Genomic DNA, 26,660 nt, shown 5'->3' on the forward strand with positions numbered 1-26,660 from the left:
AAATAACATTTGCACCACACAAGTGCCAGGCAATGGCCATCTCCAACAAGAGAAAATCTAACCATCTCCCCTTGACATCAACGGCATTACAATTGCTGAATCCTCCAGCATCGACGTCCTGGGGGTTACCATTGACCAGAAACTTAACTGGACTAGCCACATAAATACTGTGGCAACAACTGCAGGTCAGAAGCTGGGCATTCTGTGGTGAGTTACTCACCTCCTGTCTCCCCAAGGTCTGGCCATCATCTACAAGGCACAAGTCAGGTGTGTGATGGAATACTCTCCACTTGCCTGGATGAATACGGTTCCAACAACACTCAAAAAGCTCAACACCATCCAGGACAAAGCAGCCTGCTTGATTGGCACCCCATCCACCACCTTAAATATTCACTCCCTCCATCACCAGCGTGCAGTGGCAGCAGTGTGTATCATGTACAAGATGGACTGCAGCAACTCACCAATTCACCTTAGACAGCACCTTCCAAACCTGTGACCGCTACCACCTGGAAGGACAAAGGCAGCAGACGCACGGGAACACCAGCACCTGCAAGTTCCCTTCCAAGCCACACACCATCCTGACCTGGAACTATATCACCGTTCCTTCACTGTTGCTCGGTCAAAAACCCTTCCTAACAGCACTGTTGGTGTACCATAGCAGATGGACTGCAGTGGTTCAAGAAGGCAGCTCATCACCATCTTTACAAGGGCAATTAGGGATGGGAAACAAATGCTGGTCATGCCAGCAATGCTCACATCCCATGAAAGAATTAAAAAAAGCCCTCTGGTTGAAAAAAATCTCTCCTCGAATCCCCTCTAACCATTCTACCTCTTAAATCTATATTCCCTGGTTATGGATCCCTCAGTCAAGGAGAATACAGCCTTCCTAGCCACTCTATCTGGACACCGTATAATTTTATACACTTCAGTTAGGTCTCCCCTCAGCCTCTGATCCAAAGAAAACAATCCTTGTCTATCCGATCTTTCCTAATGACTAAAATTCTCCAGTCCAGACAACATCCTTGTAAATCTCCTCTGTATCCTCTCTAGTGCAATCACATCTTTCCTATAGTGCAGTGACCAGAACTGCACACAGTACTCCAGCTGTGGCCTAACTAGTGTTTTATACCATTCTAGAAGAATCTCCCAGCTTTTATAATATATAATATAAAATAAAAACAAGAAATGCTGGAAATACTCAGCAGGTCTGGCAGTATCTGTGGAGAGAGAAGCAGAGTTAACGTTTCAGGTCAGTGACCCTTCTTCAGAACTGACAGAGCCAGAAATGTAATAGGTTTTAAGCAAGTAAAGTGGGGGTGGGGCAAGAGACAACAAAGGAGAAGGTGTTGATGGAAAAGGTCACAGAGAATAACTGACCAGAAGGTCATGGAGCAAAGACAAATGGTCTGTTAATGGTGTGGTGAAAGACAAAGCATTAAAAACTGAACAGCCTGGCCCCAAGCACAAACATGAAATAAAAAACAGTGGGCAGGCACAGTAGAAACAAACTAAACAAACTAAAATAAAATAAACACATAAAAAAAAATAACTAAAAATACAAAGGGGGGCCCGTCATGCTCTGAAATGATTGAACTCAATGTTCAGTCCGGCAGGCTGTAGTGTGCCTAATCGGTAAATGAGATGCTGTTCCTTGAGCTTGCGTTGATATTCACTGGAACGCTGCAGCAATCCCAGGACAAAGATGTGGATGTGAGAGCAGGGGGGGAAGTGCTGAAATGCTTTTATATTCTGTGCCTCAGCTAATAAAGGCAAGTATATGCTTTCTTGACCACCTTACCTGCATGTCTAGCCACTTTCAGGGATCTGTGGACACAGACTCCAAGGTCTCTGTTCCTCTACATTTCTCAGTATCCTACCATTTATTGTGTATTCCCTTGCCTTGTTAGCCTTCCCCAAATGCATTACCTCTTACTTCTCTGGATTGAACTCTATTTGTCATTGTTCCGCCCACTTGACTTGTCCATTGATTTCTTCCTGCAGTCTACGGCTTTCGTCTTCATTACAAACACATGGCCTATTTTTGTATCATCTTAATAATAATCAAAAACCCAACATTCAAGTCCAACTAATTGATATCTGTAACAAGCAATGTGGATAAAGGGGAACATGTAGATGTGGTGCACTTGGATTTCGAAAAGGCATTTGATAAGGTGCCACATCAAAGGTTGCAACACAAAATAAGAGCTCATGGTTTAGGGGGTAACATATTAGCAAGGATAGAGGATTGGTTAACAGGAAGCAGAGAGAAATGGGGCATTTTTAGGTTGACAAGCTGTAACTAGTGGAGTGCCACAGGGGCCTCAACCATTTACAATTTATATCAATGACTTGGATGAAGAAACTAAATGTATGGTTGCTAAATTTGCTGATGATAGGAGAATAAGATGTAAAGCTTGACTAATTCCTGGGACAAAGGGGTTATCTTATGAGGAGAGGTTGGACAGGTTGGGCCTGTATCCATTGGAGTTTAGAAGAATGAGAGGTGATCTTACTGAAGCATATAAGATCCTGAGGGGACTTGACAGGGTGGATGCTGAGAGGATATTTCCCCTTGTGGGAGAGACTAAAACTAGAGGATGCAGTTTAAAAAAATAAGGGGTCTCCCATTTAAGACGGAGCAGAAATCTTTTCTCTCAGAGGGTTGTTAGTCTGTGGCATTCTCTTCTCCAGAAAGTAGTGGAGGCAGGGTCATTGAATATTTTTAAGGTCGAGTTAGATAGATTCTTGATTGACAAGGGAGTCAAAGGTTATGGTAGGGAGACAGGAAAGTAGAATTGAGGCCATAATCAGATCAGCCATGATCTTATCAAATGGCTGAGCAGGCTCGAGGGGCTGAATGGCCTACTCCTCCTAATTCATATGTTTGTATGTACACCACAAAAAGCAAGGAACCGAGTGAGTACTGAGCCCTGTGGAGCCCCACTGTAAACATCTTTTCAGTCACAAAACATCAAACATTACCCTTAGCTTCCTGCCTCTGAGTCAATTTTGGATCCAACTTTCCACTTTGCCTTGGATCCCATAGGCTTTTACTTTCTCGATCAGTCTGCCATGTGGGACCTTATCAAAAGTCTTGTTAAAATCTGCATAGATTACATCAAATGCACTACCCTTATCCACCCTCCTTAATACCTCCTCAAAAAATTTAATTATGTTAGTCAGACACAACCTTCCCTTAACAAAACTGTGCTGTCTTTGATTAATCCATGTCTTTCTAAATGAAAATTTATCCTGTCCCTCAGAATTTTTTCCAATAATTTTCCCAACACTGTTAATGACCTGGAATTCGCTGCCCACGAGGGTGGTGGAAGCAGATAGAATCAATGAGTTCAAGTGAAAGTTGGATGGCCACTTGAAGGAAATAAACTTGCAGGGCTACGGGGATTGAGCGGGGGAGTGGGACTGATTGCATAGCTCCGTGGAGAGCCGGCAATAATTCTGTGACTGAGGTTAGGCTGACTGGCCTGTAATTACTCGGTCTATTCCTTTCTCCCTTTTTAAACAATTGTACAAAGTTCTCTGTAAGAGGGAGTAACCCTTACGCAGCTGAATAAATGGCGAATATTATCCCTCTCTAAAATTATATTATCGTAGAATCACAGAATGGTTACAGCACAGAAAGAGGCCATTCAGCCGATCATGTCCTTGCCAGCTCTTTGCAAAATTCCCTTTTAAAAGCCACAGTTGAATCTGCCTCTCGGGCAGTGTATTCCAGATCCTAAACATGACCTGGTCATTATCACATTTGCTGTATGCCAATGAGCTGCTATGTTTCCTGCATTACAACATTACAATACGAGTTCTTTAATATCTCCTTATGTAGCCTGGTGTCAAATTTTTGTCTGATAACGCATCTGTGAAGTGCATTTTGATGTTTTACTACCTTGAGGGCGCCAAATAAATGCAAGTTCTTGTAATAACTAAAGGATAATTTGAGCATCGATATCAAGGAAGTTTCAATGTGAAAAACACACAATATTTAAGAAAACCTAGACACTGGAATTGCGGGAGTCTAGATAATTGCCGTAATTGCAGGAGTGTAGATGTCGCTGCTCCTTTTCCTTCCCTTCCCTCCCCCCCGCCCCCTCCGATCTGAAGAGTAAACAAACTTTGCTCCTATATTTCTTTCTCCTTTTTTGTCTATCAGTTAGGATAATTAAATCATCAGTCAGAATCACTTTAAGCCATAATTGCCCTCTTTATAAAGGGCACAAACATTAACAAATCATGACGAGTTTAGATAAGATACAGAGAAACTGTTTCCAATGGCTGAAGGATCAACAATCAGAGGGTACTGATTTAAAGTGACTAGTGTCACGGACAGAACTGAGAAAGAACTGAAACTCCAGTACTCATCCCTTTACTGTCTGTAATTAGTGTGTTTTTGACCAGGAAGATATGTGTGTTTCTTAACCCCTGAGTGTGTGGCCAATTTGAATAACCAGCAGCACCCTTTCCATGGGTTAAAATAAAGTGGATTAATTTTATTCACAGGTTCATCCCGAAAGTCTAACGCTACGCCATTCGCTCGCCACTCACTCACGAGAAAGGAAGCTGTTAAAGAGGATAGTGCACTTTAACAAACTGCGAACAAAGGGCTAGTTCGTAAGTCATGTGATTTTGGTTCATCCTGAGGAAAAGGCTTTCGTTGGGGGCCCAGTGAAGAAGACATTTTCACTCCTGAAGTGTAGTTAGGTGGATTCAATAGCCGGAGTCGTGTCGCGAAGTTGTTGCAGGATTCTGTCAAAGAGGTGGATTTTCAGCAGGTCACAAAGTTAGTTGCTTGTAGCCTTATTACTGTACTGGTGGACTTGAAAAGGAACAGGCTTGAAGACCTTAAGATATTGTAGTCTCCAGTTTTAAGGCATCAGTGTTTTGTCTTTACTGCTGTCTCTCCAGCTGTTGTTTAAAGAGTGACTAGTTTCTCCCTGGTGCTTTGGGTAATAAGATCAGTTATCTGTGAGTAGTTTCGGTCAGGGGACCACCTGATCAATACTTCTGTTATCCACCCAGAATGATGTGAAGTTTGAAGCCATTGTGAAACAGTGGGAGATGGATGGTGGCTCTATTTCACCTCTATTTATAATTTAGCTGGTTTCGGACAGCTCTCTTTAAGTTTTGAGCTCGGTGTGAGTCTAGGAGTCCATAAACAATAGGAGGTGGGAATTCCATAAAAGGTTTCATTTTGGTTTGCCCATTCAAGGGAGGCAGTCCACCCTTGGTCATTCAATTAGGAACTTTCCAGATGCTTGAGATACTTCTGAGTCTGGGCCGAAATTGCAAAAGTCACCTGACCCTCAGCAGTCATCTTATGTAGACTTTTAGTGTCCATTGTGGTTCATTGAAAAAAAACAAAAATTCAGTTCCAGAAGATTCTATGCTGAACACAGTCCATATTTGAAGTTGTGAATAGGACATACTGGGCATGACACCAGAAAAAGAACCGAATGTGACATGAGGAAAAACTTTTTTTTTTACATGAGTGGTTGGAATGCACTGCCTGACAGGACACAGATTCAATAGTAATCTTCAAAAGGGAATTGGATAAATACTTGAAGCGAAACAAATTGCAGGGATATAGGGAAAGAGCTAGGGAATGGAAAGACGTGGGTTCTTTTCGAAGCACCACACTTTAGGAAGAATATGAAGGTGTTAGGGTGCAGAAGAGATTCACGAGAATGGTTCCAGGGATGAGACACTTCAGTTATGAAGTTAGATTGGAGAAGTTGGGACTGTTTTCCTTGAAGAGAAGGTTGAGAGGAAATTTGATAGAGATATTCAAAATCCTGAGGGGTCTGGTCAGAGTAGATAGAGAGAAACTGTTCCCATTGGTGGAAGGATAAACAACAAGAAGGCACAGATTTAAGGTAATTAGCAAAAGAAGCAATGGCGACATGAAAACATTTTCGTGCAGTGTGTGGTTCGGAACTGGAATGCACTGCCAGATAGTGTGGTGGAGACAGATTCAATTGAGGCATTCAAGAGGGAATTAGATAGTTATCTGAAAAGGAAGACTGTGCAGGGTTATTGGGAGAAGGTGGGGGAGTGGCACGAGGTGAATTGCTCATTCGGAGAGCCGGTGCAGACAAGATGGGCTGAATGACCTCCTTATGTGTTGTTCTATTCTATGATTCTAAGTTCCAAATTATCTTCAAACTAACAGAAAATATGTATAATTTTATAATTGTATTCCTTGTCTCTTCAGTGCCCATGTGGTGGAAAGCCTCAAGGCTCATTTGGTAGTACTCATACCTCTGAATCAGTCGGTTGTGGGTTCAAGTCCAGGGTCGTACTGAGGGAGTGCTGCAATGTTGGAGGTGCTGCCTTTTGGATGAGATGTTTAATTGAGGCCTCATCTGGCTCTTAGTGGACGTAAAAGATCCCATGGCATTATTTTTAAAAAGAGTAGGGCGTTCGGTGTCCTGGCCAATATTTGTCCCTCAATCAACAGCATTAAAATAAGTGATCTGGTTATTATCACATTGCAGTTTGTGGGAGATGACTGCGGCATTTCCTACATTACAACAGTGACTACACTTCAGATGTGCTTCATTGGATGTGAAGTGATTTGGGAGGTCCGATGGTGGTGAAAGGCATTTCATAAATGCAGGTCTTTTTTCTTTTAAATCAGTGGAAACCACATGCTCTTTCTCTCCAGGGATATAGCCACTGAGGAGAGGCAGAGTGACAGACCCTCATTGACTGTGCTCTACCTGGGTTTGTTGTTGGCGACCTTGACCAGGCCTAGGAGACCAGTAGGTCTCCTGATCACAGGGTGGCCATTTGTCTGGTTTTGTACCGGACAGCCCGGATTTCAACACATTGGCTCCCTGCTCATTTTAATTAATAGTGCCAGCAGGCTTTAAGCTGGTACCTAATTTTGCGTGTGTGTATGCGCGGGGGCTTGGTGAGCAGGGTCTGTGACTTGTATTCCTGGCCCGCACCAGTGGCCACCCTAGATGGTCAAGGGCCTGCTCGCTGCCTCTTGGGCAGGCTGACCAAAGATCAGGAAATGTGAGACTGAAGTGCAATTGTGGTGGATGGTGGGCTTTAGCAGGACAGCCTGAATTGGCTCCTCATCCGCCCCCCACCCCCGACTGTTGTGCAGAGAACGCGGGTCAAGGCTGAGAACAGCCGAGTGATGGTGGTGGGGGAAGCCGACAGCCCGCGCCTGCGCACTCGGCTCGCCTTGTTGCCAATGCATGTCGCAAAGGCAGCGGGGCGCATGCGCTGTGGGGAGGGGGACGGAAAGGAGCACGTGGGCCTTCCAGGAGCAGGAGCCACGAGGGAGTGGTGCATGCGCAGCTGGCGCCAGCAGGAGTGAGAGGGCGCAGGTGGAGCGGAGCAGCGCACCTGGGCACAGGTGAGAGGCAGCAGCAGCAGAAGCAGAGCGGGGTGAAGCTGGCACTGCTTGGCAGCGGCAGGTTACCTGCACTGCAGCCAGTGTGTGTTTGGGGTTGAATGGCATTGATTTTTGTGAGCTGCGGGGGTGGGGGTAGATTTTGGGACCAGGGCTGCATTTGGATGCACAAGTGAGCCAGGAGGAATTTAACAATTATTGTTCTGATTGCTGCTGATAGCAATAATGTTGCTGGCTGCAGACTGAGTCTAAAGTGGCTGCACGCGAATGAATGAAAGGATGAACTGTCAGCAGATCTAATGCTGTTTAAAAGGAGAGATTGGCTGCCAGTGTGTGGAGTGGGGAGTAACTGGCCCGCTAATTGTGAAAATTCATTGGAAGAATTCTGGTTTCCCTAAGTTTAATTGTATATTTCAGAAGAATTTGAACTTCAGAACTGCTTGTTTGAAATGAGAAATCTGTTGGTTTCTGGCAGTGGAACAATTGTGGGGTGAGAAAGAGTGTGTGGAATATGTGGGGGTACACAGGAGGATTCTTTTGAGAATCCGTACATCTTTCAAATATCCATCCTTGCTCTGTAGTCGCTCGATCTGCTGGAGGTCAGTTTAGCTGACCATTCGAGTCCAGAATCCAGGCTGAGGCGGTGCAGTGCTATCGGAGTGGCAGTTTTAAAAACTAAAGCAAGTGTGTTGCCAGTGGCACACATGAATGAAATGAAACGGTGCAGTTTAACACTTTTGAGTACTGAATGTCTTTTGGAACTTGCACGTTTGTTAACAGCTAAAAATAGTCATTTTACAGCACAGAAGGAAGCCATTCGGCCCATCGTGTCCATGCTGGCTCTCCACGGAGCCTAGCAGTCAGTCTCACTCCCTGCTCAAGCTGCATAATCCTGCAAGTCTATTTCTCTCAAGTGGCCATCCAACTTCCTCTTGAAGTTATTTAGTTTAGAGATACAGCACTGAAACAGGCCCTTCGGCCCACCGAGGCTGCGGTGCTAACCACTGCGCCACTGTGCCGACCATCAACCACCCATTTTATACTAATCCTACACTAATTCCATATTCCTACCACATCCCCACCTGTCCCTATATTTTCCCTACCACCTACCTATACTAGGGGCAATTTCTAATGGCCAATTTACCTATCAACCTGCAAGTCTTTGGCATGTGGGAGGAAACCGGAGCACCCGGAGGAAACCCACACAGACATAGGGAGAACTTGCAAACTCCACACAGGCAGTACCCAGAATTGAACCCGGGTCGCTGGAGCTGTGAGGCTGCGGTGCTAACCACTGCGCCACTGTGCCGCTTTCACTACCCTTGTGGGCAGTGAGTTCCAGGTCATCACTACCCGCTGTGTAAAAAATGCTAGCTTATTCCTTCTGCATCTTTACCCAAAGTCTTCAATCTGTGTTCCCTACTCCTTGTACCATTTATTAATGGGAACAGTTTTTCCTTGTCTAACTTAACTAAGCCTGTCATAATCTCATACATTTCTATTAAATCTCCCCTCAATCTCCTTTGTTCTAAGGAGAACAAACTCAGCTTTTCCAACCTAACCTTGTAACTAAAATCCTCCATCCCTGGAAGCATTCTGGTAAATCTCCTCTGCACCCTCTCAAGGACCCTCACATCCTTCCTGACTCTGGTGACCAGAACTGGACACAATTCTCCAGTTGGGGCCGAAGCAGAGCTTTAAAAAGGTTCAGTGTTACTTCCCTGCTTTTGTACTCAGTGCCTCTATTTATGAAGCCCAAGATCCCATATGCTTTACTAACCACTCTCTCAATATGACCTGCCACCTTCAAAGATCTCTGCACATGTACCCCCAGGTCCCTCTGTTCCTACACACTGTGACATTGAGTATAGAAAGTGCTCCAAAGGGGAGGACCCACCATCCGTGGTTAACTAAAAAAGTTAAAGATAGTATCGAACGTTAAGAAAAAGCATATAATTGCGCAAAGATGGGTAGCAGGTCAGAAGTTTGGACAGAATATAAAAAGCAGTGAAGAATGACTAAAAGATTAATAAGGTGGGAAAAATTAGAGTATGAGAGAAAGCTGACGAGTAATATAAAAATAGATAGTAAGAGTTCTACAGATATTTTAAAAAGAAAAGTTAACAAAGTGAGCAATGGTCCTATAGAAAGTGAGTCTGGGGAATTAAGGGAAAATCAGATTCCATTTCCTTAGTGAACGCTGATACAAAGTATTACCTCTTCCTACTTGCTATTTGTATGCCGGTAGAAGATTGTTTGGTTCCCCTTTATGTTAATTGCTGTTCTATTCTCTCATTCTGTATTTGTCATCTAATTTTTCTCCTCTCTTCCCCTCGGCTGGCTCCTTGGCCTGGCTCTCATTTGATGAGTTCACCTGACATGCATCATGCACCCTCTTTTTTTTTTTTTTGTTTCATCATAATCTCTAGCTCCCTCGTCATTCAAGGAGCCCTGTTCTTTGTTCCCTTACCTTTCGCCCTTGTTGGAATTACCTGGCCTGTACCCGAAGCATCTCTTCCTTAAAGATAACCCGTTGTTCCGATACAGTTCTTCCTATCAGCCTTTGGTTTTATTCTACCCTGACTAGATCCCTTCTCGTCGTGTTGAAATTAGCCCTCTTCCAATCTAGATATTCTATTTTATTTGGTTCCTTACTTTTTTGCAGTACTAGTCTGAACCTTATGATACGATGATCACTCTTACCCAAGTGCTCGCCGACAGGCACTTGGTCCACTTGGCCCATCTCATTTCCCAGCACCAGATCCAACAATGCCTCCTTTCTACATCCACCCCCGCTTTATTTGCTTAAACTTTTGTCCTGTCAACACCTGTTTTGTTATCTCTTGCCCCACCTCTGCTTTATTTGCTTAAAACCTATAACATTTCTAATATTTGCCAGTTCTGAAGAAGGGTCACTGACCTGAAACGTTAACTCTGCTTCTCTCTCTCTCTCCACAGATGCTGCCAGACCTGCTGAGTATTTCCAGCATTTCTTGTTTTTATTTCAGATTTCCAGCATCTGCAGTATTTTGCTTTTATTGTACCTCCTTTCTAGTCTGGCTGACAACATCAAAGAAGTTCTCCTGAACACATTTCAGAAATTCTTCCCCCTCCTTACCCTTTACTCTAACATTATTCTCATTGGTATTTGGGTAATTAAAGTTCTCCAATGTCAGCACTCTACGATTCTTGCACATCTCTGTGATTTCCCTGCAGATTTGCTCCTCTATTTCTCTCTTTCGCTATTTGCAGGACTATTTGTTGGTTGGTTGGCATCCTTCCATCTGTGAAAGATGATGGACAAGCAGCAAAATAATCCATTTCGGTGGGGTGTCTTCTCTTGGTGCACCTTTTGTTGGTGGCTCTGAAGACAACTCCTCGAGAGACAGGTTCTGCCACAAGTCCTGCACGTGAAGCTGCCATGTGATGCTGTGAGTTATTGTTTTTGATGTTGGTGCCTGTTGCTAAGAAGACGCTTTTGCTGTGGACGTCCATAGAATAACCCCAGTAGCATGATCATACCCTTTTTGCTCCTCAGCTCTAACCAAATGGATTCTGTCTTTACCCCTTCAAACACATACTCCCTTTCCAACACTGCAATGTCGTTCCCAATCAGTACTCCCATTCTTCCTCCCTTTTTTCCTTCTCTCTCTTTTCTGAACACCTTATGTCCTTGCATCTTAAGCACCCGATCCTCGCCATTTTTAAGTCATGTTCCATTATTGCCACTACATCATATTTCCAAATTACTATTTGTGCTTGTAGCTCACCAACCTTCCCACACTTTGCATTGTAATTCTGTCTTTGCATTCCTCGTAGTCCTTCTCAGTCCACTTCCATCTAATACAGAACTACTGCCCTGTCTAGTACGGTCTAACATTCTGATCCCACCTAATACTTGACTCTTTCCTACTCTAATGTTAACTGTCTCTTCCAATTGTCTGTGCACCTCAGTATTCCCCTCTTGTTTTATCTCCTGTTACCCACACCCCTGCCAAGTTAGTTTAAACCATCCCCAGTAGCACTAGCAAATCGTCCCGCAAGGAAATTTGTTCCAGCTCTGTACAGGTGCCGTCCACTCCTGAACTGGTCCCAGTGTCCCAGGAATCTAAAGCCCTCCCTCCTATACCATCATTCCAGCCATGCATTCATCTACACTATCCTATTTCTATACTCATTTGTGCGTAGTACTGGGAAAGGCTTCCACTGCTATGTCCAGACTGGCCAAGAGAGTGTGGGAAAATGGCGCACTGACACGGAATACAAAAGTCCGAGTGTATCAGGCCTGTGTCCTCAGTACCTTGCTCCATGGCAGCGAGGCCTGGACAACGTACGTCAGCCAAGAGCGACGTCTCAATTCATTCCATCTTCGCTGCCTCCGGAAAATCCTTGGCATCAGGTGGCAGGACCGTATCTCCAACGCAGAAGTCCTCGAGGCGGCCAACATCCCCAGTATATACACCCTACTGAGCCAGCGGCGCTTGAGATGGCTTGGCCATGTGAGCCGCATGGAAGATGGCAGGATCCCCAAGGATACATTGTACAGCGAGCTCGTCACTGGTATCAGACCCACCAGCCGTCCATGTCTCAGCTTTAGAGACGTCTGCAAACGCAACATGAAGTCCTGTGACATTGACCACAAGTCGTGGGAGTCAGTTGCCAGCGTTCGCCAGAGCTGACGGGCAGCCATAAAGGCGGGGCTAAAGTGTGGCGAGTCGAAGAGACTTAGCAGTTGGCATGAAAAAAGACATAAGCGCAAGGAGAGAGACAACTGTGTAACAGCCCCGACAACCAATTTTATCTGCAGCGCCTGTGGAAGAGTTTGTCACTCTAGAATTGGCCTTTATAGCCACTCCAGGTGCTGCTTCACAAACCACTGACCACCTCCAGGCGCTTACCCATTGTCTCTCAAGACAAGGAGGCCAAAGAAGAAGAAGACTGGGAGTATTGAGGAGATGAATACTTTTGAGGTCCTGTTTGCTAATTTCTTACCTAGCTCCTTAAACTCTCTCTGCAGGACCACATCCCTCTTCCTACCTATGTCAGTGGTACCAATGTGGACCACGACTGCTGGCTGTTAACCTTCCCCCTCAGGGTGATTTTTCAGCAGTACTGAGGGAGTGCTGCACTGTCGGATGTGCCATCTTTCCGATGAGACATTAAACTGAGCCTCCATCTGTCCTCTCAGATGGATGTAAAAGATTCCATGGCACTATTTCAAAGAAGAGCAGGGGGTTTCTCCCTGGTGTCCTGGCCAATATTCATTACTCAATTATCATCAGTGTAAACAGATTATCTGGTCATTATCACACTGCTGCTGTGGGATCTTGCTGTGTGCAAATTGGCTGCTATGTTTTCTACATTACAGCAGTGACTAGACTTCAACATTACTTCATTGACTGGAAAGTGCTTTGGGACATTATTGGGTTGCAGTAGAAATGCAAGTTGGTTTGGTGGATTCTGAGGTTGTTTCTGACCTCTTAACAGCTAAACCTGATATTTTAAATGTTTCAGCTTGTTTCTGCATTTCATGAGCTCGAGGCAGTGTCAGGATAGGTGGGGGAGGATAGGATGTTGCACACACCTGAGAATAGGTGAGAGGAGCTCAAGGCAGTGTCAGACACCTGAGAATAGGTGAGAGGAGCTCGATGCAGTGTCAGACACCTGAGAATAGGTGAGAGGAGCTCAAGGCAGTGTCAGACACCTGAGAATAGGTGAGAGGAGCTCGAGGCAGTGTCAGACACCTGAGAATAGGTGAGAGGAGCTCGAGGCAGTGTCAGACACCTGAGAATAGGTGAGAGGAGCTCAAGGCAGTGTCAGACACCTGAGAATAGGTGAGAGGAGCTCGAGGCAGTGTCAGACACCTGAGAATAGGTGAGAGGAGCTCGAGGCAGTGTCAGACACCTGAGAATAGGTGAGAGGAGCTCGAGGCAGTGTCAGACACCTGAGAATAGGTGAGAGGAGCTCGAGGCAGTGTCAGACACCTGAGAATAGGTGAGAGGAGCTCGAGGCAGTGTCAGACACCTGAACACAGGTGGGAGGAGATTGGAGTGAATGGAAGAAAAAGTTGTGATTAAATAAGGACAAACGAAAACTCAAAATTTAAACTTCAAACCCAGCAGCTTCCAATTCTGCCTTTGCCCAATACACAAAGTTGCATATTTAACCAACATTATTGCTATAGTAACCATGCTAAAAAGACTAGGAGTCTTAGACTATTAAAACTATTGTTGTATTTGCAGCTATGGTGACCACTTCAGAACTGAGGACTTAAAAAAGTAAACAGGCCGTGTCAGGCTGTGTTTGCTCACAAACCGAAGTCTTGTTCTATTTCTTACCTGACTTTTTCCTGCTCTCTCCCCTCTCTTCCCTCCTTCACCTGCGCTCCCCCTCCCTGCCTTGTTCTGCACTCCCTCCCTCTCCTCGTTCCAATTGAAATACAATTTTGTATGATTTTGTTTTTATTTTTTTGGATTGCCGGCATTTTTTGAATCATTGAGTTCTGATTACCTTGGTATTTCTTTTGATTTTATATTTGAACTGCTGGATTAAACAAAAAGATTATTAAAAAATTCATCTGTTGCTCAATCTGATTTCAAGCACCAAGGAAAAGATAAGTTCCCTTTGTCTTTCTTATCTCGATCAGCAAGTATTCCCCACGCACTGCTTGATTCAGAGAAAGTGTCAAAACTGTTCCTCCTCCTCTCCAGTGGTTCTTCTCCTTATCTCGAGAGACAATGGGTAAGCGCCTGGAGGTGGTCAGTGGTTTGTGAAGCAGCACCTGGAGTGGTTATAAAGGCCAATTCTAGAGTGACAAACTCTTCCACAGGTGCTGCAGATAAAATTGGTTGTCGGGGCTGTTACACAGTTGGCTCTCCCCTTGCACTTCTGTCTTTTTTCCTGCCAACTACTAAGTCTCTTCGACTCGCCACACTTTAGCCCCGCCTTTATGGTTGCCTGCCAGCTCTGGCGATCACTGGCAACTGACTCCCACGACTTGTGATCAATGTCACAGGACTTCATGTTGCGTTTGCAGACATCTTTAAAACAGAGACATGGACGGCCGGTGGGTCTGATACCAGTGGCGAGCTCGCTGCACAATGTGTCTTTGGGGATCCTGCCATCTTCCATGCGGCTCACATGGCCAAGCCATCTCAAGCGCCGCTGGGGATGTTGGCCGCCTCGAGGACTTCTGTGTTGGAGATATGGTCCTGCCACCTGATGCCAAGGATTCTCCGGAGGCAGCGAAGATGGAATGAATTGAGACGTCGCTCTTGGCTGACATACGTTGTCCAGGCCTTGCTGCCGTAGAGCAAGGTACTGAGGACACAGGCTTGATACACTTGGACTTTTGTGTTCCGTGTCAGTGTGTCATTTTCCCACACTCTCTTGGCCAGTCTGGACATAGCAGTGGAAGCCTTTCCCATGCGCTTGTTGATTTCTGCATCGAGAGACAGGTTACTGGTGATAGTTGAGCCTAGGTAGGTGAACTCTTGAACCACTTCCAGAGTGTGGTCGCCGATATTGATGGATGGAGCATTTCTGACGTCCTGTCCCATGATGTTTGTTTTCTTGAGGCTGATGGTTAGGCCAAATTCGTTGCAGGCAGCCGCAAACCTGTTGATGAGTCTCTGCAGATTCTCCAGTGGTGCAGCAGCAGATTCAGATCGATCGACTTAGCCTTGTGTACCTGTTCTTTCAGCTGCCAGGTGCTCAGTCACAGTATTGAAACAAACCTTTTGTTGCCCTGATTAACCCTTACCGTTCCAATCCATTACCCTATACACAAAAAGTTGGCTTCTTGTGAACTTGTGTCAGAACCCTGAGTAAAAACATTATACTTCGTTAAAAGGCGCTGTATAAATGCAAGCTATTGTCTGTATCTTCGCCCTCTTCTGTTGGGGAGCAGTGGGAAGTAGTGGAAGGATTTGCAGGCTGAATTAACAGTCTGAGAGGCTGCAATGTCACACTCCTTCCATCTTGATCCCAGCTGATATGGCGGGAGAGTTTTATGGGCTCCCTCAACCCTGATGATGGGGAAAAGGGTCACCCACACCCATTGGATTTGAGAATCCCTTCAGATTCAACTTAGAATTCCAGGCCAGAGCTCCAGTAACCACTTGTCGCAGTTGTCCAGAGTGAGATTCAATCCTGGGACCTCCTGACTCGGAAGGGAATGCTATCACTGAGCTAAAAACTAGATCAACAGCCTGGAGTAAAAGTCTTTTTAATTGATCATACATGAATGCCTTTGCCACTTCATGTTATATGGTTTGTTAGTGTGATCGAACATGTCATGAACCCATTCATCAGTACATTTTCACCATCCTTCTGGGCTGTGTATCCAAGACCTGAAGGATTAAAACGACCCGTCAGTTTTCAGTCTACACTGTGTGAGCCCCGTCTATGTTCCTGCAGTCTCCAGCTTGTATTGCAACAAGCCTGTCTCCCATATTCTTTTCTTTGCTGTGTTTCTTCCTCCTCCCTTTCAGCTGGCCTGCTCCCTCTCTCCATAGCTGGATTTGGAATTGAAAACTAGTCTCCGTAATGGTGCCATGAAACCATTGTCGATTGTTGTAAAAACCCATCTGGTTCACTAATGTCCTTTAGGGAAGGAAATCTGCCATCCTTACCCGGTCTGGCCTACATGTGTCTCCAGACCCACAGCAATGGGCGGCACAGTGGCGCGGTGGTTAGCACCGCAGCCTCACAGCTCCAGGGACCCGGGTTCGATTCTGGGTACTGCCTGTGCGGAGTTTGCAAGTTCTCCCTGTGTCTGCGTGGGTTTCCTCCGGGTGCTCCGGTTTCCTCCCACATGCCCAAGACTTGCAGGTTGATAGGTTAATTGGCCATTATAAATTGCCCCTAGTATAGGTAGGTGGTAGGGAAATATATAGGGACAGGTGGGGATGTGGTAGGAATATGGGATTAGTGTAGGGTTAGTATAAGTGGGTGGTTGATGGTCGGCACAGACTCGGTGGGCCGAAGGGCCTGTTTCAGTGCTGTATCTCTAAACTAAACTAAACAATGTGGTTGACTCTTACACGCCCTCGAAATGGTCCAGCAAACCACTCAGTTCAAGAACAATTAGCGACGGGCAATAAATACTGGCCTGCCAGTGATGCCCACAATCCATGAAAGAATTAAACCCCCCCCCCCCCGCATTAGCTGGCCTCACCGCACTCACTTGGCCTTCGTGTCCACTGAACCCACCTCTCCTCGCTCTCCCCCTTCCCTTTCCCCTGCCAAGGGGGAGCTAAGAACACGATGTGTTTAAAAATAAATCCCTGTTCCAGTAAGACCAGGTGAAGGCTGAAAGGGAACCCTCGACCTCTTTCTCACCTGGTCGTAACAGAAATTTGGGAGCTGGCCTCTGCAATTTTACCCGCAGACAAATGAGAGAAATTGGAAGTGGGAAGCTGAATTGTTTCCAATCAAAAAAGAGTAAGATTGTAATAGAGGTTTTCTTGTGGTTGTGTGTGCTTGAATACTAACATGTCTGTGATTGAAGCTAGCAGCTCCCCAAGTCAGGGTGAAGTAACTTGGGATAAGTTAAAAGCACTGTCTATGGAGGAGCCGAGGAAAATGGCTGAGCAGTGTGGGATCACTGTACGTGGCAAGGCTAGGAAGTCTGAACTCCTAAGGCCAGGGGCCAACCATTTTCCCCTTGAATCTGAAGAAGCAGAAACAGGGTTAGAAGTAGACCCAGACAGGGTATTGTTAGCAAAGATACAACTGGAACAGAGGAAACTTAAATTAGAAGAAAGAGAGAGAGAGGCAGGAGAGGGAGAAAGAGAGAGCCTTCCGGAAGGAATGTGAAGAAAATGAAAGAGTGTAGAAGGAACAAAGTTCAGGGGGCTGAATGGCCTCTTCCTGTTCCAATGATTGCTGAATCTTTTTTTTAAAAAAAAGAGTTCCTTAATCAAATCTAAAAATGATATCACTGAGCTTTGCTGCCTTTCCTGTGGGTTACTGTCCCAATCTGTGTGGGACTCAGCCACATGGGCAAAGGGTTCCATCTTGAGACTGCACTGATGCCCACTGGAGTTAGTAAAGTGGGTGAAGTAACAGGTACGGTTACCTTCTCCTGATCCGTCCAGTCAGGTTGCAAATTTCAGGCTTATGGACATCATAACACAATTGTGATGCCCTCCACAATGGAACAGCTTATCCTACAGGCCTGTGTGTGAAGAGTATGGGATATCTGGCTTAGGGATGGGCAGGCAGCTGATGGGGATCTGATTGAAGAGTTGGGCCCTTCAGTAGAGCCACGCCACACACAGCGATTAAGTTGAAGCCCTACAACCCCCGAGATCTCTGCACTTCTCCAATTCAATTCAATGCCATGGACCAGGTGCTGGAAGGTGGGATTAGATTGGGCGGCTTTTTTTTTCCGGCCGCGCAAATAAGATGGGCTGAATGGCCTCTTTCTGTGCTGTAACTTTTCTGTGGTTCGATTGATGGTGTGCCTTTAGCTGCCTCAGCCTTAAGCTCTGTTGCCTCCTCAAACCTCCCTGCCTCTCTTTCCTTTTATAAGATGCTCCTTAAAAGCTACCTCTTTGTCCAAGGTTTTGGCCAGCTGTCCTAATATCTCCTTATATGGCTTGGAATTTACCCTCCTCTCGGGCTTATTGTTAAAGTGCCTTGGGACATTTTACTAAGTTAAAGGTGCTGGAGAAATGAAAGTTGTTGTCGAAGGAGATTGTATTGGATTTAACAAAAATCATTGAACTGCTCTGTACATCCTCTGCAGTCTGTGTTCATCCCAGATTGTGGAGGAGGCCAAGATTTAAAGGCATCAGATGTGGTAATTTATGGGTTAACTTAAAGGAAAGTTCAATGGCTTTGCACTTTGGATCATAGATTGACACTGCGAGCAGTTAGAAGAGACCTTGTGTTGAGATAAAAAGCTATTAATGGCACTGCTGCCTGCGGAGGAGAGTTAGTATCTGAGGGCATTGAGCTGCAGTGTGGAGCTTGCTACTGCCTGCGGAGGAGAGTGAGTATCTGAGGGCATTGAGCTGCAGTGTGGAGCTTGCTACTGCCTGCGGAGGAGAGTGAGTATCTGAGGGCATTGAGCTGCAGTGTGGAGCTTGCTACTGCCTGCGGAGGAGAGTGAATATCTGAGGGCATTGAGCTGCAGTGTGGAGCTTGCTACTGCCTGCGGAGGAGAGTGAGTATCTGAGGGCATTGAGCTGCAGTGTGGAGCTTGCTGCTGTCTGTGACGGGAACTCCTGACGGTGGTAGCTACTGACTGCTGTCCAGGAATGTCGAGTCGCAGATCAAACTCTGGGTTCAAAACCTCCCAAGGGACTGCAGACAGTGCCAGGTCCGTTTGTCCATTTGCATCTGTCCTTCCTTCTATTCTGTCAGCTATTTTTCTGTCAAACTGCTGCAATCTTGACACTCCCTCTTGGGAACTTTCTGCAATTATCTCTCTCTGACCAAACTTTCACTTTGCCTGTTCTTACTCTCTACACAGCTTCTCCCCCCTTGTTCCTCTGTGAAATATCTAAAGCACGTGTAGAGGGATCTTTACTCTGTATCTAACCCTGTACTGTACCTGTCCTGGGAGTGTTTGATGGGGACAGTGTAGAGGGAGCTTTACTCTCTATCTAACCCCGTGCTGTACCTGTCCTGGGGAGTGTTTGATGGGGACAGTGTAGAGGGAGCTTTACTCTGTATCTAACCCCGTTTTTTTTTTCTTTTTTTTTTGTTTTTTTTTGCCGATTGCTGTCTTTGGTAGGGTGGTTTGGGGAGGTGGGTGGCAAGTTGCGACGAGAGTGGGCGAATGACCGTGAATCCATCGGAGAGAAGCAGCAAATATAGCAGCAAACTGGGGACAGGGAACAACGCAAAGTCCCTGAACCATAACCTGGTTTTGCACAGAGAGTTTGAAATCTCCACACACTCAGTACAGAGCTCAGAGTGATGTATCGAACCCCGTGCTGTACCTGTCCTGGGAGTGTTTGATGGGGGACAGTGTAGAGGGAGCTTTACTTTTTTATCTAAGTCATGCTTTACGCGGTGCTGCTTGTTCAAAAATGAAAGTGTTTTCCCACCACTGATGACCCTCTTGTACAAATTCCAGGAGAGTTAGCCCTTGGTTTGTTTTTGTTTTCTGTGTCTTTGATTACAAAGATTTTCTGGAACATTGTTGGCTGAAATTCAAAGACCTGCTTCTGCCCAAGGTCTGCTCTGAGCAGACACAACACAGGGCCACAAGCACACAGATACATGATTCTAGCTTTTATAATCTCACTGTGTTTTGTCAGGACTTTTAATGAACAAAGGAGCAATTTAAAAACATGAAATAACTGACTTATCAGCATCTGGTGGCGTAAAGATAGATTGCAGAATCATAGAAATTTACGGCACAGATGCAAGCTATTCAGCCTGTCAGGTCTGTGCCGGCTGAAACATATCCCGCCTAATCCCACTTTCTAACTCTTGGTCCATAGCCCATAGGTTATGGCACTTTAAGTGCAAATCTAAGTATTTTTAAAATGCGATGAGGTTTTCTAACTCGATCACTCTTTCGGGCGATGTGCTCCAGACTCCAGCACCTTCGGGGTGAAAAATTTCTCCCTCAACTCACCTAATCCTTCAACCAATGTTTTAAATCTGTGTCCCCGGTTAGTGATCTCTGCTAACAGAAATAGGTCTTTTCTATCCACTCTATCTCGTTCCCTCGTCATTTTATACACCTCAGTCTCCAATCTTTCCTCAAACCTAAAATTCTTCATCCCTGCCGACATCGTCAAAAGTCTCTTCTGTACCTGCTATTGTGCAGTCACATCCTTCCTGCTGTCTGGTGACCAGAACTCGACGCAGTATTCTAGCTGTGGTCTCATTAATGTTTTATACAGTTGCAACATAACCTCCCTGCTCTTCTATTCGGTGGCTCGGCTAATAAAGGAAAGTATCCCGCATGCCCTCTTAAGCACCTTACTTACCTATCCTGTTGCCTTCAGGGATCCGTAGACATGCACTCCAAGGTCCCTCTGTTCCTCTATGCTTCTCAGTATCCTACCATTTATTGTGTATTCCCTTGCCTAGTTTGCCCTCCCCACCCTCACACTTCTCTGGACTGAATTCCATTTGTCACTTTTCTGTCCCCTTGATATCTTTCTGCAGTCTACAGCTATCCTCCTCACTATCAACCACAAGGAACAATTTTTGTTTCATCTGCAAACTTCTGAATTCTGCCTTCTATATTTAAGTCTGAATCATTGATTATATACCCCAAAAAACTAGGGACTCTGTACTGAGCCCTGCAGAACCCCCCAGGAAACAGCCTTCCAGTCACAAAAAACATCTGTCAACCATTGTCCTTTGCTTCCTGCCGCTGAGCCAATTTTGGATCCAACTTGCCCTTGGATCAAATGGGCTTTTACTTTTCTGACCAGTCTGCCATGTGGGACCTTGTCAAAAGCCTTACTAAAATCCATCCAGACTACATCAAATGTGCTACTCTAATCAACCCTCCTTGTTACCTCCTCAAAGAATTCTATCAACTTAGTCAGACACGACTTTCCCTTAACAAATCCAGGCTGACTGTCTTTGATACGTGTCTTTCTAAATGACGAATGGTACTGTGCCTCAATTTTTCCAAAAGATGCTCACGAGGTTAGGTTGACTGGCCTGTAATTACTCTGTCTATCCCTTTCTCCCTTTTTAAACAACCGTACAATACTGCACCATGCCTGTAGCCAGAGAGGATTGGAAAATAATGGTCAGAGCCTCTGCTGTTTCCTCCTTTGCTTCTCTTAAGAGCCTGAAATACATTTCATCCTGGCTTGGTGATTTATCCACTTTCAAAGACATAAAACGACTAATATTTCCTAAAATAAAATCAAAATACTGCAGATGCTGGAAATCTGAAATAAAAACAGAAAGTGCTGGAAGTACTCAGCAGGTCTGGCAGTGTCTGTGGACAGAGAAACAGAGTTAATGGTCACTGACCTGAAACGTTAACTCCCTTTTTCTCTCCACAGATGCTGCCAGATCTGCTGAGTATTTCAGCACCTTGTTTTTATTGAAGAATTCTGCTCCCTCTGTGCCTTTCACGCTAATTCTATCCCAGTTAATATTAGGATAGTTGAAATCCCCCATTATTACTGTCCTATTGTTATTGCACTTCTCGGAGAGTTACTACAGAGTTACTCTTCTGTCTCTCTCCGCCCGTTCGGGGATCTATAGTACACTCTCAGTAGTGCGATTGCCCATTTTTTGTTCTCCAGCTCAACCGATATGGCCTCATTTGATCCTTCTAGTGTCATCCCTCGTCACGGGGCTTTAGCCAATATGACGTCTCCCTCCTTTTTTATCCCCCTCTCTATCTCGTCTGAAAACTCTGTAACCAGGAATATTGAGCTGTCATTCCTGCTCTTTAAGCTGTTGGAGTAATAGCTATGATATCATTCTAAGTGGTTATCTGTGCTCTTAGTTCATCTGCCTTTTTCACTAGATGCATTGAAGTATATACCATTAAGCATTGCTGAACATCTTTGTTTATTTTCTAGCGTTTGTTTCATCTGTATTTTACATGTTGTTTACAGTTCATTTTCTGCCTTCCATTTCCAGCTTTGCTTCTCTACCTTCTGAACCTATGCTGAAGTTCCCAGCCCACTGCCAAGTTAGTTTAAACCCTCCCCAACAGCTCTAGCAAACCTCCTCGTGACCATGATTGGTCCTAGTCCTCTTGAGGTGCAACCTGTCCGGCTTGTATGGGTCCCACTTCCTCGCGAACCGGTCCCAATGCCCTGGGAATCTAAAGCCTTCCCTCTTTCACCATCTCTTCAGCCATGCATAGATCTGCACTGTGCTTCTGTCTCTTTGCCCACCAGTTTATGGCACAAGGAGTAATCCAGAGATTATTCCCTTTGAGATCCCGTTTATTAATTTTGATAAAATTTGATTAATGATTGACTGGAACTCTGGGAATATGAGGAAGCACATTTTTACACAGCTGGTGATAATGACCTGGAACTTGCTGCCCACGAGGTGGTGGAAACGAAGACGATGAATGACTTCAATAGGAAGTTGGATGTCCACCTGAGAGAAATAGACTTGCAGGGCTACGGGGATCGAGCCGGAGAGTGGGACTGACTGGATAGCTCTGCGGAGAGCTGGCATGGACTCGATGGGCCGAATGGCCTTCTGTGCCGTAAATGACTCCATGACTGTTGGCCAGAACTGACTTGCAAATTGTGTTGCATTCCAATGGCAGTCTTGAGGTTTCATTGAAGTGTTCTACGTAAAGTTATGTAACTAAGCGGTGGTCACATGAGGCGTTTAATGTGATCAAAGGATTTGAAACGTCCTCTACCCCATTTTCTTGGGAGTCGGGGGGTGGTGGTGGTGGGGAGGTGTTGGGGGGAGTCCAGAACAAGGGGGAAATAACCTTAAAATTAGAGCTAGGGGTTCAGGGGTGATGCGAGGAAACACTTTTTCACACAGTAGTGGAAATCTGGAACTCTTCGACCTCCCCTGCTGCCCAAAGTTATTGAGGCTGAGGGTCAACTGAAAGTTTCAAAACAGAGATTTTTGTTAAGTGGGGGTATTGAGGATTTTGGAGCTAAGGCGAGTCGCTGGAGTTATGATACCGATCAGTCGTGATCGAATTGAATGGTGAAATAGACTCGAGGACTGAATCTCCTCCTGTTCCTATGTTCAGTGAGTCACCACAGTAACTCTGTTTAATAGAATGTACCTGGGTCTTGTTGCTTTAGATTTGTATGCCATGGGCTGTATGGGAGCAGTGGGTGAGATTCTCGTGTCTGTATCTCAGTAAAGTGCAGCTGAGAAGGTGTAGAATAAAAACAAAATACTGGAAAGACACTCAGTAGGTCAGGCAGTATCTGTGGAAAGAGAAACTGCGTTAAACGTGTCAGGTCAATGGCCTTTTGTGAGGACTGGAAGAAGTTGGAGATTTAACTGTTTTGAGAAAATACAGAGGCAGGGAAAAAACAAATGGGGAATTACTCCTGTCCTCCACCCAGTCTCCTTTTGTGCTTATCCCTTTACTGGCTCTGTACTTGCTCAAACATTCATCTTTAACACCTTCCAATTCTGATGGAAGGTTATTGACCTTTCCTCCCTCCAGCTCTGCTGCCCATATCCGAACTCCCACCAAGATCTGTTTACCCATCATGTGCTTGCTGACCTACATTGGTTCCCAGTCCAGCAACGCCTCAAATTTAAAATTCTTATCTTTGTGTTTGAACCTCTCTGTGGCCTCACTCCTCAACTCTATAATATCCAGCCCTATAACTCTGCGAGATCTCTGTGCTCTACCTATTCTGGCCTCTTGGGCATCCCCAATTTTTAATCGCTCCACCATTGGTGGCCGTGCCTTCAGCTGCCTGGGCCCCAAGCTCTGGAATTCCCTCCCTAAACCTCTCCGCTTCTCTCTCCTCATTTAAGATGTTCCTTAAAATCTATCTCTTTGACCAAGCTTTTGGTGTCCTGTCCTAATATCTCCTCATGTGGCTCAGTGTCAGATAACCTTCATGTGAAGCACCTTGGGAGGTTTTACTATGTTAAAGGTGCTATATAAATGCAGGTTGTTGGTACTGCCTGACGAGCTGAGTGTTACCGGCATTCTCTGTTTCAGATTTCTGGCATCTGCAGATTTTATTGTAGAACGATACAAACCTGTGTGAATGCTCCTATTTTCTGTGTGTTTCTCTCACTCGCATTCTACTTCTATGCAGGAAGATGCTGTGGCTGTTCATTTTGGGGCTGCCTCTGACTGTGTCGGCAGCCAAGGATGTCCTTAATATCTGTATGGACGCGAAGCACCACAAGACAAAGCCCGGATACGAGGGGAAACTCTTCAAACAGGTAACGGGGAGACAAGAAGGCAGGCCAGGCATCTGCTTTTATACCCCCCCCCTCCTCTGAGTAATGCTCATTGCCCTGCCAATGGGCCACTGTATCAGTGCTCTAGGTCTGGCAATAGATGGTATAAGAGAGTGGCAGTGTGGGGCTGTGAACCTTCTTATTCATTCTTTGATCTCCTCTCCCCCAACAGCAACAGTTTCCATTTATAAAGCATTAGTAGCACAGTAAGATGTCCCAAGACGCCTCACAGGATTGAGAGTCAGACAAAATTTGACATTGAGCCAGATACGGAGGTATTAGGACAGGTGACAAAAGCTAAGTCAAAGAGGTAGGGTTTAAGGAGCGTCCTATAGGAGGAGAGAGAGGTTTAGGGAGGGAATTCCAGAGCTTTTAGGGCCCAGGCAGCTGAAGGCTCGGCTGCCAATGGTAGAGTGATTAAAAACAGGGATGTTTGATGGACCAGAATTAGAGGAGTGCAGAGATATCGGAGGGTTGTAGGGCTGGATGAGCTCACAGAGATCGAGAGAGGCAAGGCCACGAAGGGATGTGAAAACAAGGATGAGAATTTTTAAACTGAGGGGCTGCCAATTTGCTGTTTCCTTCCCTGGAGTACAGTTCCACCAGCCACTAGCACCTCCGAAAAGTTGCTATTCTTTGTGTGAGCATTGGTGTTTGGCTGTGAAGAGCATCACAGTTGACTGTGAACCTGACCCCACAAGTTCAGTTTCCTGCAGGGAATTAGTTTATAACGAGCTGGAGCCAGAACTGCCTTTCAGTTCCGAGAGGTCTGTTCTGCCACACCTTGGTTTCGCATTCCTTCATGCCATTCCCCAACAAACATCTGTCAATCTCTGTGTTGAAGCTTTGAGTTGATCCCCCTCAGCCTCAACAGCATTTTATTTTGGGGGGGGGGGGCTGTGGGGGAGGGGGGGAGGAAAGAGTTCCAGATTTCCACTCCCCTTTGTGTGAAGAAATGCTTCCTGACGTCACCCCCGAATGGCCTAGCACTTTCTTTAAAGTCATGACCCCTTGTTCTGGACTCCCTCCGACCGGAGGAAATAGGGTCGATAGAGAGGTACGATCACCTTCTTTAATCAGAGTGAGGGTAGGGCCGATCAGGGATAGTGGAGGGAACTTGTGCCTGGAGTCGGAGGAGGTAGGGGAGGTCCTAAATGAATACTTTGCTTCAGTATTCACTAGTGAGAGGGACCTGGTCGTTTGTGAGGACAGCGTGGAACAGGCTGATATGTTCGAACAGGTTGAGGTTAAGAGGGAGGATGTGCTGGAAATTTTGAAAGACATGAGGACAGATAAGTCCCCGGGGCCAGACGGGATATACCCAAGGATATTATGGGAAGCGAGGGAAGAGATTGCTGCGCCTTTGGCAATGATCTTTGCGTCTTCACTGTCCACTGGAGTAGTTCCGGATGATTGGAGGGTGGCAAATGTTGTTCCCTTGTTCAAGAAAGGGAATAGGGATAGCCCTGGGAATTATAGGCCAGTCAGTCTTACGTCGGTAGTGGGCAAATTATTGGAGAGGATTCTGAGAGACAGGATTTATGATTATTTGGAAAAGCATGGTTTGATTAGAGACAGTCAGCATGGCTTTGTGAGGGGCAGGTCATGCCTCACAAGCCTTATTGAATTCTTTGAAGATGTGACAAAACACATTGATGAAGGAAGAGCAGTGGACGTGGTGTATATGGATTTTAGCAAGGCGTTTGATAAGGTTCCCCATGGTAGGCTCATTCAGAAAGTAAGGAGGCATGGGATACAGGGGAAGTTGGCTGTCTGGATACAAAATTGGCTGGCCCATAGAAGACAGAGGGTGGTAGTAGATGGAAAGTATTCAGCCTGGAGCTCGGTGACCAGTGGTGTTCTGCAGGGATCTGTTCTGGGACCTCTGCTCTTTGTGATTTTTATAAATGACTTGGATGAGGAAGTGGAAGGCTGGGTTAGCAAGTTTGCCGATGACACGAAGGTTGATGGAGTTGTGGATAGTGTGGAAGGCTGTTGTAGGTTGCAATGGGACATTGACAGGATGCAGAGCTGGGCTGAGAAGTGGCAGATGGAGTTCAACCTGGAAAAGTGTGAAGTGATTCATTTTGGAAGGTCGAATTTGAATGCAGAATACAGGCTTAAAGACAGGATTCTTGGTAGTGTGGAGGAACAGAGGGATCTTGGGGTTCATGTCCAGAGATCGCTCAAAGTTGCCACCCAAGTTGATAGGGTTGTTAAGAAGGCGTATGGTGTGTTGGCTTTCATTAACAGGGGGATGAGTTTAAGAGCCGCGAGGTTATGCTGCAGCTCTATAAAGCCCTGGTTAGACCACACTTGGAATATTGTGTTCAGTTCTGGTCGCCTCATTATAGGAAGGATGTGGAAGCTTTAGAGAGGGTGCAGAGGAGATTTACCAGGATGCTGCCTGGAC

General features: G+C 45.6%; 1 protein-coding gene across 6 annotated transcripts in view; it reads left to right on the forward strand.

Moving 5' to 3' along the window:
- Positions 1–26,660, forward strand: part of folr (folate receptor) — a 73,013-nt gene that overhangs the window by 27,185 nt on the left and 19,168 nt on the right. The window contains exons 1-3 of one of the 6 annotated variants that reach the window (XM_068033033.1): positions 7,280–7,384; positions 10,634–10,812; positions 24,100–24,229. In XM_068033033.1, coding sequence (XP_067889134.1) covers positions 10,808–10,812; positions 24,100–24,229 — 135 coding nt within the window. In that variant the 5' untranslated portion in view covers positions 7,280–7,384; positions 10,634–10,807. Of the gene's footprint in view, positions 1–7,279; positions 7,385–10,633; positions 10,813–18,276; positions 18,555–18,614; positions 18,711–24,099; positions 24,230–26,660 lie in introns of those variants that run through there. The other 5 variants (XM_068033034.1, XM_068033037.1, XM_068033035.1 and 2 more) reach the window with 5 other exon arrangements.

This window comes from Heterodontus francisci, chromosome 6, assembly GCF_036365525.1.
Source record: "Heterodontus francisci isolate sHetFra1 chromosome 6, sHetFra1.hap1, whole genome shotgun sequence".
NCBI lineage: Eukaryota > Metazoa > Chordata > Chondrichthyes > Heterodontiformes > Heterodontidae > Heterodontus > Heterodontus francisci.